Here is an 18,204-nt window from a genome sequence, read left to right as displayed (position 1 = left end):
GTTTTTTCGCGGGACAGCGGTGTAAGCTGCCGGCTCCACCTCCACCCCCGCCGAGCCCTCCACTATGCCGCTGCAGACCGGACACCGAGCTCATTCAGGCGGTGCAGTCGCTGCGGGACGGCTTGTGCGGGAGAGGGAGAGAGAGAGAGAGAGACAGAGAGAGAGAGAGAGAGAGAGAGAGTGTGTGTGTGTGTGTGTGTGTGTGTGTACGAGAGGGAGAAAGCGAAAGAGAGAGATAAAGTTTGTGTGTGTGAGACAGACAGAGAGGACAGTCGCTGAAAACTACCGGGCAGGTGAGCGCTCCATCTTATCCTTCCGTCTTTGCTAACATTTCTCTCACCACCTGAAACCCAATAACGCAAACTCACCACTGTAACTTACAGTTTATTACCATAATAGTCCTACAGGGGCAGCGAGTGTCTGCTGAGTTTAATACTGTGTGCACCTTATAACTGTAGCATATTCCCCATACTGTAATATTCCTATTAGCGGGACTTTAGCGGACTTTGTGGTGTTTTTATGCTAGGCTAATTTATCTTTATGGCTGTTAGCTTGATGTCATGTGCATTTAGTGGAGCTCTTTTTTAGCTAAATTAGAAGAAAGCGTTGGTGAGTATCAATTTTCAAGACGTTTGCCAAAAATAAGATAGCCACAGACTTTAGAGAAGTAATGAAATGGTTATATTATTGAAAAAAAAACCCAAAATAAAACAGAAGTGGTCTTATTTGGATATGGTAGTTGTTATAAATGTCCTGCATGTTTGGCTAGCCAGACAGCAGGAGATTCATTAAACTGAATGCCTCTGGATGAGTCACAAGGGATATGTATGTGGGGTTTTTTTTAGCAACAAATGCAACATGACAAGTGCAGCTTAAAGTCCCCCTCCCCTCAAAAATGTCTTTTTCTTACTGTTACTTCACTTGGATGTTTGACTGTGCAGAGTGACGTGTGTGCAGACACTGGGAGGCTGTTTTGCATTCACCTGCTGTAGGAAGAAAGTCACTTTGTGCTAAACTTAAATCAGTTTAATTGTAAGAGCAGTTTGGAAGCCAATCGTCATCCAATATGCAGCTTACACAAGTGTGATGCAGTACACTGAGGATCAACAGTCAAATAGGACACATTCTGTTAAACTTTTAAACAGAAAAATATTTGCGTATTTGTAGAATCAGTGAGGGAGAAGGAGTGGAACTTTCTTTATTAGTTCATTTTTACTTCTTGTGGAAAGACCATATCAGACACAAATTATTATTCAAAGAAAAGTATTTTCTTCTTCTACTTCTGACACATTTCAGACCAGATCAAAGAAAAGGGTAAGAAAATAAAATTTTGAGCTGCCTAAAGTTGTCTCTGCCTTACTTGTGATAAAGAAACTCTGAGGTTAAGAGTTGAAAACTTTTACTTGCAGTGTGTGTGTGTGTGTGGACCTGCGCTCTCACTGACACCAGTGGGTCACTCATGGCTGGGAGGCAGATTTCTGACACTGTTGTACACATTCCTACCAGATTAACTAGCAGCACAGATTAATGGGGTGCAGAGCTCAGATTCACCATTGAAAACGACATGAATGATGTTCATATTTCTGCTGCAGGTGAAGAACAGAGAGCGTCATTGCCACAGTGGTGTGATGTATCTTCAACACTTGTTCCTCTGAGCTCACACAAGGTACCAATAAATGTCTAAGTGTAACCTTGATAAGCATATTTGCCTAATTGGTGCTTTTTAGGTGAGGGACGTTCCTAGAAAAATGTTATTTTTTACACTACTGTTAAATGAGGAAAAGCTTGAGAATTATTGCTATTTTCCATTGAATTCAAAAATGTTAAATTGCCATTTATTTCTTTTTTACCAGCCTGTCAGGGTATTTAGACGTGTGTGTTTGGAGGCACATGTTCCCATGTCCCTTGTAGGCTTAGTCTAGCTTTAATCAGCTCAAGGACCTGGCCTCTAGCCCTGCTGCTGAGATCAACTCTAACCTGAAGGGTTAAGAGGATCCACGAGTCGCTCAGAACTGGTAGATGTGACAATGTGGGAGAGAGGCACACTGGTTGGTGGTTGCCTTTCCTCTAGCCATCAGTTGACTTTAGATTGACCAATGTATTGGTTTTGATGATATTGTGATTGTGATGATATATACTGTAAATACGTTTTCTTAAAGGACCGTAGTGGTTTTGCATGTTTTAGCCAAATAAATTCAATCTGCTTACACCATCTGTTAGTGCCAGTAATTTCCCAAAGCTTGCAGCCATATTTTAGCTTTTGTAATATTGTTTAATAATTTTTAAAATGAAATATGTTCTGGTGATACACCCACCTTAAAATTTTCCGGCCAACACACACGTTTATACATCGCGGTAATTATGTTTCGCTACTTACACAATCTTATATTGTAGGAGTAATTTCCATGGAGGAGATATTCATTTCTTCTACGTAGTTCTGTGTCGGATCAGCTAGTACGACACAAGTAGTTCTGATTGGACAGTCTGCTCCGTGAAGCACACCACGTTTCTCCACAACACATTCTAGCTAGGGGGGACACATAACTTTGTCTTTAGGCACACTTTAGGTACACTTTACTAACTACTATGTCAGTCTTCCAACCCTGATCATCCAATGATAGCGCACATCTGAGTTTGACATAGTGGAATGGTGTGTGTATGTGATGTTGCTGTAGCTAAAACTCTGAAGTTTCGTAGACCATTCAATACAACTAGCATTCATCATGAATGAAAAGCTATCTGTCCGCTTAATGGCGAAGCGCTGTCATCAGACTTTCTCTTTAGCACTTGAATGCTCCACCAGGAAGGACTCACAGATCACTCAGCGATTTTACCAATATTAAAACTCTAAAATTAAGTAACTTTAACGGAAACCAGTGCGGGCATGTGTTTCATTATGATGCATTAGCTGTGTTTAGCTAGTTTGACATCTCTGTGAGTTTTGATAGTATACTGAAATGAACTGAAACCAATGGGCCCCTTTGGCAGGTCAGATGGCTACTTACATGAACTGGGAAGTACAGTAATGTAAGCTGTAAACACTGGTGTGGTCCTGTAAACATCAGGTGTGAGAGCTCATCTGCTGACATGATGGAGGTACTAATGCTTTTGCGTGTGATGGCAGTTCTCAGATGTTTCGGCTGTAATGTCACTGGTGATTTGGGCTGAGTGGGTGGACAAACGCAGAGGTCAGGTTGGATTGTGTGTGTATGTGTGTGTGTGTTAGAGGATGTGCTTTGTGCGTGTCTCTGCGCTAGAATCATCTATAGATCAGGAAGCCTTTCCAGAGACTTCTTGCTGCAATCGGCCACCTTGCGCTCCATCAGTGTGTCTTTGATATCTGATCCTCTGTCAGGGCCCCTGCAGGCTGAGACGCTCATAATCATGTCCCTGATATAAATCAACCCCTTGTTTGCAGCAAAGAGAGACGGATTAGTACTACGCCTCTTTTCATGTCTGTCTCTGTTGCTCCCTTCTTCCTGTCTAAAAGATATGTCTCTGGGGAATGATTTAACTCAGACTAATAGAGTGTATTACAGCTAATGATTATTGTACTTGCAACAATCTAACGCATCACCAGCTAGTGGCCATGCAAGTGCGTCAACGCTCAGCAGTAAACAATCACCAACCTACTTCTCTTTTGATTTATTACCCCAGTAAACATTTTCCTGATGAGTTTATGGTCTCAATCAATACTTTCAAGCCTTCTTCAATGCAGCATGATGTTCATTTTGTAAATTATGGTCCATTTAGAGTAAAATAGACGATAAAGCTGGGTATGCTTTAGGGCGGGGCTACCTTCTGATTGACAAGTTGCTACCACAGCGACCTGTCAATCAGGATAGAGGCGTTCGGTTGTACTAAAAGACACTCGAGGAGTCAGCTGTTAATTCTTTCCAGTAAGTACATTTACAAGCTAACTTTGTTAGCAGCTACGTTGCACTGTGTAACTAGGAGCCAGGGGCAGCGAGGTTGCCAGTATAGATGGGCGTGCATAGTGTCCTTGGGTTCTCAGATTCCCAGCTCCACCCTCTCGTCCAAATGTGGTCATTTCAGGTTCCAAAAAACCAAGATGGCGACAACCAAAATGCCAAACTTGAGGCTTCAAAACAGTAGTCCACAAACCAACGGCTACGTTCACTTCTTTTATACAGTCTATGGTCGCCCATAAATCATTAGAGGGAAGAAGAGTGATGGTAAAATGTGTTTCAGACAACTGTTGCTATACCGTTTGTTTGATAAATGATATTTGTTTAGTGCATAACTCAGTCACTGAACTAAGACCTTTCTGTTTGTGTCATCATTTTCATAAAATCCCAACTTCTGTAATTTTCTCGTCTTCTCTCTCTGTTTCTCACTGACCCTGACATTTGAGAGCCGTTAGATGTTGTGTAGATGAGTGGCTGTAAACTTTGGTATTCATTTGACAACGTCAAAACACACACAAAACACTTAAGGTCATGAAAGCATGTGACAGAACTTGTGTTTCTGCACACAATGTGATAATCTTTTTTTAATGTCTGTCGGTCAGTCTGATGAGCTGCAATCATTGACAATTACCTCTCAGGATGTAACGCAGTTTCTCTATAGGTGTGTCTGTTTCCCTCTCCTGCACACACATACACACACAGAGGGGACATTTATACTAGAAATGTCTGATGGCATGTATCACGGATTGTCTCGTCAATAACAGGAAATGCAATTTCCTTATGTGTTATTGAAAAAGTCAGCCAAATGTCCTGCCTATCTTTTATGTAGGCAGGAAACTTCTCCAAGCACTGATTGCCCCTCTGCTGCAACCTTCAAAGCTAATGGAGATCCAAACAAAGAATAAAGGATGAGGAGTTGTTTTTGTTTCTCTCAAACTGCAGGAATTATAGAGTAATGGGTGGAAAATGTTCACGCAATAGACTGAAGAACTAGATATTAACATCTGTTGATCTGGTCAGAGCTCAGGATTTCAATAAGGTGGTGGTTAAATTTTCCACAGAAACTAGTGAGGAAGAAACTCCTGCTTTAATGTAAGACAGCTCACACTGGTACTGTGTGTGTTTATGGCTACGACAGATGTATGAGTATCACATACAAATGTACCTCTAAACAGTAGTTTCCAGCAAGTTCCGTCCTTTCTAAATAATGAATAAAAGCTCTGACAATGACAATTTCCTTTTCTGAAATGATTCCCTGGAGTGTGGCCTCGGGCTTAAGGTCTGCCTGACTAATCTGCACATTACTTTCCTTCTCCACAGGACGTAATGCTGAGCCACAAACTGCCGTTCACCTCCACCTCTCACCTTCTGATTCTCTGGCTTTCTAGTACAAACATGAATGTGATGGTTGTGTAGGTTGGTGTGTCTGCACTGAATTTAATCACCTTAAAGGCTCCTCACTGGCTACTGTCTGGTCATGCCCTCACATTAGCTTTTTGTCCGCCTCTCGGGCGTGTCTGAGTTTAGTTAAAGATTAATTTCTGTGATCAACTGCTTAAGACCCTAAACGACATCGCTGATTTCAGAGCAGATCGGTTACAGAGTGTAGTTGTTGTTGTTGGGTTGAATAAGAGGGCTTAAACCAAACTGTACTGGTTGTGTATGAACAGGAATGCGCTATACACACTTTCGGTTGTGTGTGTGTGTGTGTGTACATAGGTGGTGTGGAACAAACACTAAGTAAGCCTAGCAGTAGATGGTATTAGGTGTGCCTTTGTTTGAGGTCTGGGTCAATAGCAGTGGAAATCTGCAGTGCGTCTCACACTGGGAGATTTAACTCTCTCTCTGCAAACCTGAAAAGGAATATTATCTTTGATGGTAATCTTTCATTTACAGTAAGATGCCAGCAGAAAGTAAACATCCAGACAGTATTATGAGATTTCCTTTGGCTCCACAGGCAACGATCTGACAATGTATGTGGCGGATTAGGAAGTTGTTTGAAGGGAAGTTGTTTCCTTGATTGACACCTTTTAGTTCCCTCTAAAATGCTTGCGTGTTTGGGTGGTCTTTTTCCATCAAATCAAGGAGATGATTGAATTGTTGACTGGTGGAGAGTTAATTGTTTGGACTTGTATTATATTTGTTGGTATCTGCCAATGCTTTCCCTGTAGCTTTCAGTCCATAAGTGTTTCTTAAGGGTTTTGTAAATCTATTGGAGTAAGCCACCTTCTTATCCGTAAGACCCCCATGAAGAATCATTTAAACCTCATTGTTTCACAAAATTTTGGTACAAGTTGTAAGTGTCGTTTTCATAGCTCCATGTAATTGTAAGGAAAACAATACTATAAATTTGAACATTCGGCATACTGTATGTCTATGTTGAAAAGTAGGGCACTAGTTGCCAAGATGGTGCAGATTGTTAAATTTAGAGAGACACAGACTCAGACTCAGACTCATTGTGGCTTCAAGGTGTGTTACAGTAATTAATGACTGCTTTGACTGCTGATTTTTGCAGAGCAGCGCAAACGTTCAATCAGGCGTCTGGAAAAGTGAGTCATTCTGATCAAAAAAAAACGTTGTCTACACCAACCTATTGCTATAATTACTCTCTCCACCGACACATACAGTGATATATACCCCAAAGCTAAATGCAAGTTCTCATCCAGTCTGTTTGGGTAGCTGGAAGTCATTTATTAACAATATAGTAAATCACTAACTGAATTAAAGGTAGATAAAAAAAAACTGTGGAAGTGTGGAAGCAATAAAACTAGAAATGAAAGTCGCACTCAGGAGGCAGCATTCAACTAACACATTTCTCTGCTGTGCGTAACTTGTTGAGCAGTGCAGTCAGTAAGAGCTCAACTGAGCAGCACTGAAAAGTATTGCACTTCAAGGCACTTTCTTATGTTTGGTCGTTCTGCTGTAGATATGAGTAGAGTATTGCTGCAATGGGTTGTTTTGTGTCGTAAGATCAGTGGTTAGTTTTTAACCAGGCACTCTTTTCTTTGATACTTGAGTGCACTTCACCTTCTGTTTGTTAACTGTGGCTTTTGCTCTGTACTAAATTGACTATATGATATGATATCATTTACTGTATATAGTTTATCTGCAATAGAGGCGAACTGAATTAACTGTATTGCCTCTTTGCTATTTGCAGATTTTGTCCTTTGAGATTTTTTTTTTTTTTTTTTAACTCATTCTTTTCTTTATTCCTAATTTTTTATACCTTGTGTTGTCCAGATCAGTGATTCCTAACCATTTCTGTAGCTGTCAGGGGGTACATGGATGATTGTAGAGTAGCTTAACTACTTTGAAAAAGTAGACATTACAATTTGATTTAAAAAATACATACTCATATTGAGTCAGCGGCAACACCTGAACTGAACATGTTGCGTTTGAGAGTGTGTGGAAACTAGATAGCAGAGGAGTTAGCTAAAAGTAATGGACAAATGGTTAAAACTTCTGCCACTCCAAGGTAGTATCCACTTTTATATAATTAGTGGTGTTAGATAACATCCAGTTTAAAATCAATTCAAAAGAACACATTTGGAACATGGCGATGAAGATGAGCTTGATTTCATCTGGGCTGTGGGGATACATCAGACAAATAAGGTTGGGAACCACCGCTCTCGATGACTGCACATATTTCCCCCTCACAGTAGCGCAGGTAGCAGCAGCTCTGAATATTGAGTCACCTGCCTGTATAAGGTTAGCAGACTTCCTCCATGACCTCATCTGAATGATCTGATCCTCTTTCCAGCCCGCCCTTGTCTTACAGTACTCCAACAACAGAGTCTCAAGCTGTGGCGTATTGGCGGTGTGTTCGGTAGCTCAGTCTGAAGCCCTTCATTTGATGTGTACACAAACTCAGACACACACAGAGTCTGGCTTATCGTGTTATTGTGTTTAAGGATATGGGAGCCTGGGATTGTTTGGACTGGTGTCTCGAGATTTCTTGGCTTTGTCTGACGCCTACACAGAAGCTGTAGTGGTGGCACTGAACTTTCTGCAGGTTTCCTCTTATCTTGTTGTCGCGATTGTGTGTGTGTGTTTGCGTCACAGTCTTTGCTCAAGGTCTAGGCTAACCTGGTACAGTCTGACTTTTCTCCTCTGATTTATTTGACTTGTACAGTAGTTCCTTTATTAAATACCTGGATGCCTGCATGCTCGTGAAGTGGAGGATTACAGAATGTGTGATAGATATTGTGACGAAGAGTATTCAGTTTTAATGCATTCATTGCTCAGGCTTTTTCTCTTCAGGTTTGTGATTGCACTTCTTTTGGAAAGGGTGTTTACATTTATTCACCAGGAAGACATCTCAGTTGTCTCATAAGTCAAACCTAAATTACCAAGTACAAAAGACGATGAGTGAGAGTGCAGTGATTGAAATTAAATTCTCACAACTGATGGTTTGAGAAAATCTATAATGTAGAAAAAAATATATTGATTGATTTCTGCAGCATTGAGTGCATTGAGCCATCTAGCCTAGAACTTGCACCAGTAGCTCTGCTGTGTGACCATCCATCTCCCTCTTTAGCCGAGGTCAAAGGTCGCATCACCAGAGAGCTGTGATTGTGAACACTGCTTTGTTTGTCGTCTCGCCTGAATCACACACATGCATGCACATAACCCAGACATGCATATATATCTTACATGCACAGGCACAAACACGCACCTTCCCACTCCTTTCCCTTTGTCTTTTCTGATCTAGTCATAGCACCAGTTGCTTCAACCTTTTGAACTTTTGAATAGAGTTGACCTCCATGGCCCCGGTCCAATGCCACAACCCAGTTGATTTGTCACATCCCTTTTTTCTCTTTAGTCTAACTGGAGGTAACACGGATGAAGCAGCACCAGCAGAACTGGTAACTGCATTTCAGTAAAACAAATCTTAAATAATAATAATAATAATAATTTTTTACAAAAAATAGCAGTGAAAAAGGTTTGCACAGCATTCATCCTGCAGTGCATACGACTAGCTCTTCACAGTTTTGGGGAGAGTGCATTTTTGTCTTTCAGTGCAGGTTGGTGAAGCTTTCATCCGTTGGTCGGCTCCTCTTGCTAAGTGCCATGAAAGTGGTGCTATGTGGTGGTGCGGTGGAGTGGACGGTGGTGGTGCTGCACTGAAGCTCTGTGCCCTAGTTTACCCCAGAGAGCCAAAATGTCTCTCCGTCCCCGTCAGAGTCCCTTCTCTCCTTTCCTCATTCCTTTTTCCAGTAGGTTTACTACTTCTTCCATCTTCTTCTCTTTCTCTCTCTCTCTCTTCCTCTTTTAACTATCTCTCTCTCTCTCTCTTTCTCTGGCCTCCTCTCGCCCTTCACTCTCCCTCAGTGTCCAGAAGAAAGGGGTGGTGCATTCCAAAAGCCTGGAGACCATTCCCCTCTTTCAGCCAGTGGCCCACAGAGTGACAGAGGAATTAGAATAAGAATAGCTGTCCATTCACCCCAGTGCCCCAGTGACGAGCTGGAGGGAGCAAAAAAGGACGAAACGGAGGGAGCCGGAGGGAGGAGAGGAATGGGGGGGGGGGTCTTGCACACTGGGTTCCCATTTGCCGGCGGTATTCCCTCTGTTTTTACATTGCTGCCGTCAGTTGTGCTTTCAAGTTTGTTTTACACATTCTGGCGCACATACACACCACACATGTGCATGCACGCGTAAATATACACATTCGGATCCAGGGCCTGCACACGTGCACACTTGGATACGGGAATCGACACACACATACACACTGACAGACCAAAGTGGCCCACAGAGACAGAGTGAGCAATTCTGACCACGCAGTGCAGAGGAGAGTGAGGTGACCTGTGGCTGTGTGAGTATGAAGCTACAATCAGTTATTGCTAATGCTGGACTGATAATGAATATTACACTGTTACTGTAAGTGTGGTCTTAGTGTTTTACTTATTTGTATCAGCTGAAACTCTGTCTATATTCTTGTGTTTTCGGTGAATTAGTCTTGTGGTGGTGAAGTTTTAGATTAAAATGTGACCTTATGTCACTACCTCTGTAGGTCGCCTGTAGCTGTTTATTTAATGTAAGAAGCTGGAAAATTATCTCGACCCATGAATTAACACTTAATCCGTCATTTTTTTTCTGAAAAATTCTCAATCATTAAATGCATGGTTTTCCTTGCACAGCAATAATTAGTTTGTCTATTCATATCCTGCCCATGTACTATGTCTGTAGGGTGAGCATGCATGGACAGCGTAATCTGAATATTACCAAGAAACACAAGTAAAACTGACTTTGTTTGAGTAGTGATGAAGCAAAAAGCTATTGTGATCTCTCATTGTTGAAGGGAATATTGGCATACAGCAGCTGATACAAGTTAGTTCAGGCTGTTATACGGTATTTGCATGTAAACATCAGGAACACAAATAGCTTATTGTTATGGATGCAGTCAACAGCGTAATACACATGTAAATCTGTTGAACTGAGTGTTGAGATGTTGAGCGGCCCCTCCTCAGTGCCTCTGCCTTTGACAGTGAGAGCACTGGGCCACGTGGACCTCTCATTACCAAGCTGAGTGTGAAAAATGCTTTCCAACAGAGACCTGCTTTAGATCTCAAACATGGATTAGTGAGTAAGGTTAAGCTTTAGAAATTCTTTAAAATGGAAGACATTTGATTTGTGATTTGTCAGACGACAAAGCAGTTCTCCTTCTGACTCAAATGACTTATTTAGGCTGCAAAAGCAAACCTGGCTGTGAAGTCAGTCCATTCATTTAGTCCGTCCTCTTGTCTTCCTGTTACCACTTTTACTTGTCTCAGAAGTCAGATTGGTTTAGTGTGTGACATGAATAACGTGTGTTCTTGTCTGTCAAAGTGTGTGCCTACTCACACACACACACACACACACCCACAGTGGTCTCTATGTTTGTGGAGCCTGAGTATACAAGAGGCCTTTTCTCTCCTCTGTGGTTCAACACAATCAACACCCTTCTACCTCAGAGTAGAACTACTCTGAACTACTACACTGCATCGGCAATCCGTTTTTTACCATTTAAAGCTGCTTTGTGTTGTGTTAACACCAGCCATAACCACAGCACTTTGGGGGCATAGTAGTAAAAATGTACTGCAGACAAACAAGACCATTGTTAAGACCTGTAACCTCCTAAGACCTGGCATCCACATGCGTGGACATCACATTTTGGGTTATACCATAATACTTAATTCTGCTTATATGGAAATTCAAAATTGTCCCCGTATGTGGAACCACATCATGTCAACAGATGATGCTTAGTTTTTATACTTATCAGGTCCCAATAAGCCCAAATAGCAAAGAGAAATTAAGATAGAGCTTGGGTCTTAGGAGGGTAAAGGCTTTTACCGTCTGCTTTGACAATTGGAGAATTTCAGAAAAAAATGACTTCTGGGAAATTTGCGAAATGATTGCCCTGGCCTCCTTTTTATTCTGGCAGTTTTTTACTAAATAATAATAATAATAATTTTTATATAGATGTTTTGTTGATTTCTTGGTCACACTCTAAAATTATTTGTGTCCGCTTGTTACAGCCAGAGAGACAGCCTGGTGTCCATGCGTCCAGGCATCCTGATGCCCATCATGACTGTGTATCTGGGCCTCCTCATGCTGGGTGAGTAGAAGTCATAGATCAGTTTTGTCTTTGTCTGTTTGGGGGCGCTTCCACATCTCTTTTAGGCCATTTAGGCCACCTGGCTTCAGTTTGATTCCAATTGGATTATGGTGCAGTTTGATTGTGGTGTGAAAGCAAAGCAGACCAACCACAGAATTTAGTGATAGTGGATTGATTTTAGCATGAATTCAAAAGCTATTAAAGCAATCTGCTGATCGTATTAGTAGTTAGTTATTTGTAGTCGTTAATCATTTGTTAAATCTTGCTAAAATCACGTATCTACTGTCAAAACTGTCCATTTTGCTTTCACACCATAAATGAACCACACAGAGTCCGATTGGAAGTGGGCCGAAACCCTACTTTTCAAGCGGTCAGTCCGGTTGTTGTTGCTTTTACACCAGCCCAAATGAACCACACTACATGGGCAAACGCACCAGAGTTCGATTGAACCAACCCACACAGGTGAGGTGTCAAACAGGTAAGCTGAGCTGCAGTTTATCAGTGATTACACATTTTTATATTGCAGTTTTTATGCGAGTACAAAAACAGATCCAAAAGATATTTGTTTGTTGTTTTGCCTTCGCTGCTGCACACACAATATTACACAGACTGTAATAGTGAAGAGAGACAAGCCTAAGCTCATTGGCTATTGAGCACCTTTCAGATGTCTCAGTCACACATGTTCAAAATCTCATCGTCAGTCAACAGTGTGAAATGACTTATAGCAACAGGACAAAGTCTCTTCAGTCAAACCAAAGCGTGTCATGCCAGCCTATTCCTCCTCAGTGATGCAGCAGTAGGGTAGCATGTGAAATGTGGTAATTATTACTGAAGACGGTGTGAACAGGCTCCCTCCAAGCCTTAACCCTTAGTATGTTGTTGTTGTTTTTGCCTCAGTAGACTCACAGCCAAAGGAAATCCTCACAGACTCATACTCTCCTTGTACATTGTCATTTGGTCTAATCCATTATTATTTCATGCACGCTAATCACAGGATTGAGCTGTAACCACAGATGTTTGTACAGGATTGTGTTTACTTTAAGAAACAGGAAGTGAAGGTTTTAAGTAAGAATTTAACTCTCCTTCACTGAGTTGATGTTGCCTTTTAGTCAAGTCAAAATGACCAGGTGGCCAGACCCTAAATGATAATAATAATAATTATGTCGTACTTGATTCACCACCATATAGAGAAGAATAAGGACTGTAATCCAAGACCCTCAGGAAACTCTCTGTAAACACACTCTCTGTCTTTTTTTATTTGTTAAATAAACACAATAAGCAAACCAAAAGGCCTGTAATTTTAAATTGTATTTACAGCAGAACAACCAAGTAAAGCACAATATCAAGTAAATATTATTTGGCTCCCAAATTGGGAGTGAGTGGTGCAGAGTGGGAGCGGAGCACCATGGAGTGACTTTCCTTTTGAAAGTCGGACTGTCAGTGTTCTCTCTCACGCCAAGTTAACGAACAAGCTGCATTTAGATACAAAGTGAAGTGGATTTTCAGCTGGCTTTGAACGCTGCTGTGCAACAGACCCCTCCTGTGAGGGAGACAGAGGTTCTTACCTGTACATGGTCCTGAGCTTACAATACTTGCAAAATGTCTTTCACCGTAATCAAATTTAAACATTTATTTTCCCACAATCAAAAAAAATTGTGGTCTCTATAATCGTCCACAGAAGCATTGCCATGTATTCACGCTTGCTTTCCAGTGTGGACACTTGTTGCACTGAGCATCAGCTCCATCCCACACATGATGTTAAAGCTCCTGTGGTCGTGCAAACGCAGGTTTATTAGGTCAGCTTGTAGGATCTGGAAGCTGTGAGAATCTGGGGTATTTGTGGAATGTGTAGTAAATGATGGGCTACTGACAGCAGCGCTGGATCTGAGGCAGAATGGGCCCTTGCAGGGTTAATTGGTGACTGAGGGGCATTTTTTGAAAAGGGCCACACACACACACGGACAGCCACTTTTAAATGTTCTGTCTCCTGCTCACCTATGTGTCTGTGTTTGGGTGTCTCCGGAGACTTAACAGTGATTTAAGTTAAAGAGAAGTTCTTGTCTTTAACTTTAGCCACCCACACATGGAAATTGAGACTGACTAAGTATATTATACTTGCTTTTCCCAACTCGCCGACACACAGGCATCTAGGTCAGTCTCTATGTTAATTATTAACTGGAAGAAGACTGTATTTGTGTGTGAGAGGGCAGAATATGCCAACTTCAGTAATGGTGAGCTTGCTTCAGTCTTGCAGTATATATTAATGAATCAATTAATCAATGAGAGAATTAATTAATATTTAGGGTGACTAAACAACAAATGACAGCCTCAATAGTTATCTCATTTACCAAAGATTGACTACAGGTAACTGAAAAAACATCAGGAAGAGTTGTGTTGACGGGAGTTTAACTGATCAATAGCAGCAAAGAAGAAAGGGTTGAACTTCATTAGCGTATGAAAGCATTATTTCTTTCAAAAAAGAGAAAGCGCAGTGTTGTGTTTTTACCTTGCCTTCATCAGCGACCGGCCTTTATTTGTTCTTGCAGACCCCCGTGTTTTATTTGAGACATTATTTGAATACTGGTTTTTATATGGGAAGTACAAACTCATTGGCAGAGGTGCACTCTCAGACTCTCAGAACTGATATTACTAACTGATATTTTGCTTATAAACTGGTTAATGTTAACTCAACTTTAAAGACATGAAATCGGGCTTTTCAAATATGCTTTGGTGGAGTTTAAATGTATCAGTTAACCAACGTTTGTAGTTTGCACAGGGAACAGGCTAGAATGGATACTGCTGCTCCTCACATTTCAACATTTCAACATGCAAATACACTTAACAACATAGATAAATAGATATAGCTAAATTTTTGAGATATGCCCAAAATTTGATTCTGAGATTTTTAGGGGGCTCTATGTGTTCATTATCCATTGGAGACCTACTGTATTGTCAACACTGTTTCAGGCAGAATTTGACTCCGTTAAGGTAAAATTAGTCAAACTGAGATTACACAAGCAAGGACTAGGTTAAAGTAGTAGTTTAAATGAATTACTTGAGTTGAAAGTAATAATGTCTTACATTTTAATCTGCTCCTCTTGATTAATTATTCATATAACTATATACTGTAATAGTGATAGCCTGTTTGCAGTTCATAAAAGCGATTAACCGATTAGAAATAGCAATGAACGACTGCAACCATGGCTGAACAGAAAAAGAAAATAATCTGCAAAACATTGAATTTCATCAAAAGAAACTCCACAGAAAAGACTTTGCTGTACTAAAGGACATTGAATGAGAAGTGCAGTGCAGAAACTCCACTTATCACCCAACAAAACAAAACCTGGATCTCAGAGCTTGCCACACTGATTACTGGATATGAAAAATCAACGTGCTTTGTTTACATTCCTGCCTCCTCCTGCAAAGCTGTTACACCTCCAGCAGAAATGTTGTATCACTAATTCAACATAGATATAAGATGGGGATGAATTTCGCAGCATGCGTTTGAATCTTGAAGCTTGAAACCCTATTGATTGGCCATTAGTAGAAAGAACGTGTGTGTACCGTGTAGATCCTGTACCTCCATTCTCTAGCCTACATACTGTTTGTGTGTATACATGCAGAACTCAAGCGTGCGTTTGCATCATTTGCGGACACCACGCTGACGCCTGGAATGTTTCCTCTAATGAATAACATTTTCCTCTCTGTCTCTGCATTCCTGCCACGGTGCTGTATACAGGAGGGAGATGCCCCAGGGTGTGTTTACCTGCAACCCCTCCCCTTTGTGTATCTGCTTTGTGTGCATGTGTGTGCTACATTGCCACGTGCTAACACGCTAATCACACACTGGTAAACCAGCTGGTGTCAAACATCTGTGCAGCTGGCTTCACTGACTTCAAGTCACACTCATGCATCTCAGCCTTGCTTTTTCTTTGACGTTCGGTCGTCTTGCACAACAACTGTTTTTGTGTCCATCAGGCACATTTGTTGGTTTGCCTCAAAAGGTGCCCACTAGGTTCACCATTTTACCAGACAGCTAGATTCTCAGCATAGCGTAGCGCTCCTATAAGTCAAAAATGGCAGGTAACTTACCAATACTTAACAAGACAGTACGTTCCCACTCTTTACCCCAGAACCTCAGACATTTTAGTTGGAACCAGTGTTTCTGTTTTAAGTGTCTTTGCTTGCATTTTTTGTCTTGCTGGGTTTTGTTGTCCTTGTCTTGAAATGTCTTGAAAATAACTTGAATGGAATGAAAGCACACTTACTTTACCTAAAGTAATCACGGTTTGGAAGTGCCTTGCTGAATGGCACTTTTAAGTGTCATTTTCCCAGCCTCAACCTGGTGACTGGTCACTTAAGCATCCTCTCCCCTCATGTGTGTTGTTGTTGAGCTGTATCGTCACTTCTGCAATCAAATCTGAAGGTTCCTAAAGTTTAAAAGCATCCTACAAGCAGGCTGTAATTGCAACATATGCACAAACAGTACTGAAAATGATGATGTCAGTATGTTACTGTATGCACCACTAAAGTAATACAATCCACACCTAAAAATACACGTTCTGACGTCCTCCATGCTAGTCGGGGCAGGTGAAAACCAAGTAAAGGATATGTTTCCGACAGCCCACACAGAGAGGGGGATGAACACTACTGTCATGTCTCAGATGTCAGAGGCATCTTTTGAAAAATGAGGCTCTCCCACATTTGAGTGTGTGCCTAGATGATGGCTTTGACTTGTAATCATCAACACAAACACTATTGTTTTTTGTTACTTTATAGTAACGACATACCATGCATGTGTGGTCTATTTCAAGACAGAACACAACCTCTGCCATTAATTAAAACTGAGGGCAAATTATGAGAAGTACGTGTCTAGACAGAGTGTCGGGAGAGGAATTCATAACACATCTGAATGTTATGGCCAATATGATAAACTGTAATGATACAGAGCCGGTGCAGCTCAAAACCTAAAATCTGAATGACAGGTTACCATTAAAGTGGTAACCTGCTGTATGCTAATTTCTGTCATTTTAGTGAACTGATTTCATGCTTTGGGGCTTTTCCATCAAAATCAATTTGAAGTTGTGCTAAATCTTAAATAGTTACAGATAGTAAAATACTATCAAATCAGAGACATAAATTAGTTCTACTCATCACCAGGGTATATCTTTTTTTTTTTACTTTGTAGTAGCAAAAAACACCAAGATGAGATGGAGAAACATTCTTTTAGAGATTTAGAGAATATTGTGAAAATATTTTGAGGAAATCTTCATTTGAGAATGTGTCTTTGTATGTTGAGGATAAAAACAAACTCAAGAAGAATTCAAAAATGTTTCAAGAAAAAGTCGTAATATTTTGAAATTATTTTTCACAACAGTACTCCGTCATACGCAAAACATATTGGAGACACAAAGTTAAAACAGTGCCAGTAACATGAAGTGCAACAAGAAGACGTGGAAGCCTTTGTAAACTCGTGAAATAGGAATGTTGTAATGGATTACAAATAAAGTTGAACCACAGCTGCACTTCAACCTTCCTGAATTCCAAAGACTGGGAGGAGCTTTGACTGAGTCTTGATTGAGTTCCTCTAGTTACAATCCAAAGCCAGATGAAGTTCAAGTTTTTTGTTCATGGCAGGAAGATTTCCATGTATTTCATGGCGTCTCATTTAGGGCAGGTTATTTGACCAGTGAGTGAACCCATTGCATAATGTCATACCTGTAAAGTGAGGTCAGCTGAAACCCAGCTACAGCTCTCAGTCAGTTTCTATGTTTCTGTATTCTTGAAGGTTGTTTGAGTAGAGGGGTGGGACGACATTACAGCTTTAATAAAGACACACATGGGCGTATTTATAGTTTTCTACTTCTCTTAGACTTTGTTTGTTAGGGAAATTTTTTCTTTTTGCAGCCTTGTGTCTGTACATAACATCGTTGAGCTTCAGTATTGCTGCGCTGCCTTGTGTTTTATGTTTGGCCAGGGTGTGTTTGATCTTTATCTACAGTCCACAGGTTTACCTTCTAACCCATGTCTGTGCAATTCTGCATGTTCACATTGTACATGAGCACACCTGCGTATACGGTGTGTGTGAATATGAGTCTCATAGTATATTCATGCAGTGGAATAACATTACAAGTGATTGTGTGGTGTATTTTCCTGCAGGTTTATCAGTAGAATTGTTAACATTGTCAGTCAGGCATTGTTAATGCCTCACAGGAATTCAGAAAATCTGCCTCTGTTAAATCTTTTACTTGAACTGGAGCCAAGAGATTTATACACACACAGACATTGTGTGTGTGTGTGTGTGTGTGTGTGTGTGTGTGTACAGAAGGACTGACGGAGCTGCAGTCTTTTCTAGTCTCAGAAAACGGTGAAAATATATTGGAATTTATTACGATTAAGATTTGACATAAAAGTATTTCATTTTGTTGTACAAAATAGAATTCTTGCACACTAGAATCTGCACACTTTAAGTATATTCACAAGTATTTGAGTGCTGTTTTGCATGTAATCATGAAAAAACAAATCTATTTAGTTCCTGAATCATTAAATGGTACAGATAGTGGGATGATTTTGTTAATTAATCAACAATGACTGTGTTGCATTACCTAACACTAACCCTAACCCAAAACTGTAAATCCTCAAACATATCTTTTGTGTTGAATATGATTTTTGTTATTTTTT

The 18,204-nt window shown here is 40.7% G+C and overlaps 1 protein-coding gene across 1 annotated transcript in view; it reads left to right on the top strand.

The window, feature by feature from the left end:
* The first annotated feature begins 214 nt into the window (after positions 1–214).
* Positions 215–18,204, top strand: part of lamb2l (laminin, beta 2-like) — a 47,947-nt gene continuing 29,957 nt past the window's right edge. The window contains exons 1-2 of the mRNA XM_070910788.1: positions 215–293; positions 11,444–11,523. Coding sequence (XP_070766889.1) covers positions 11,466–11,523 — 58 coding nt within the window. The 5' untranslated portion in view covers positions 215–293; positions 11,444–11,465. The remainder of the gene's footprint in view (positions 294–11,443; positions 11,524–18,204) is intronic.

Source organism: Enoplosus armatus, chromosome 8 (assembly GCF_043641665.1).
Source record: "Enoplosus armatus isolate fEnoArm2 chromosome 8, fEnoArm2.hap1, whole genome shotgun sequence".
In the NCBI taxonomy this organism is placed as follows: Eukaryota; Metazoa; Chordata; class Actinopteri; order Centrarchiformes; family Enoplosidae; genus Enoplosus; species Enoplosus armatus.
Note: the sequence above shows the minus strand (reverse complement) of the source record. Positions and strands in the feature narration are given on the sequence as shown.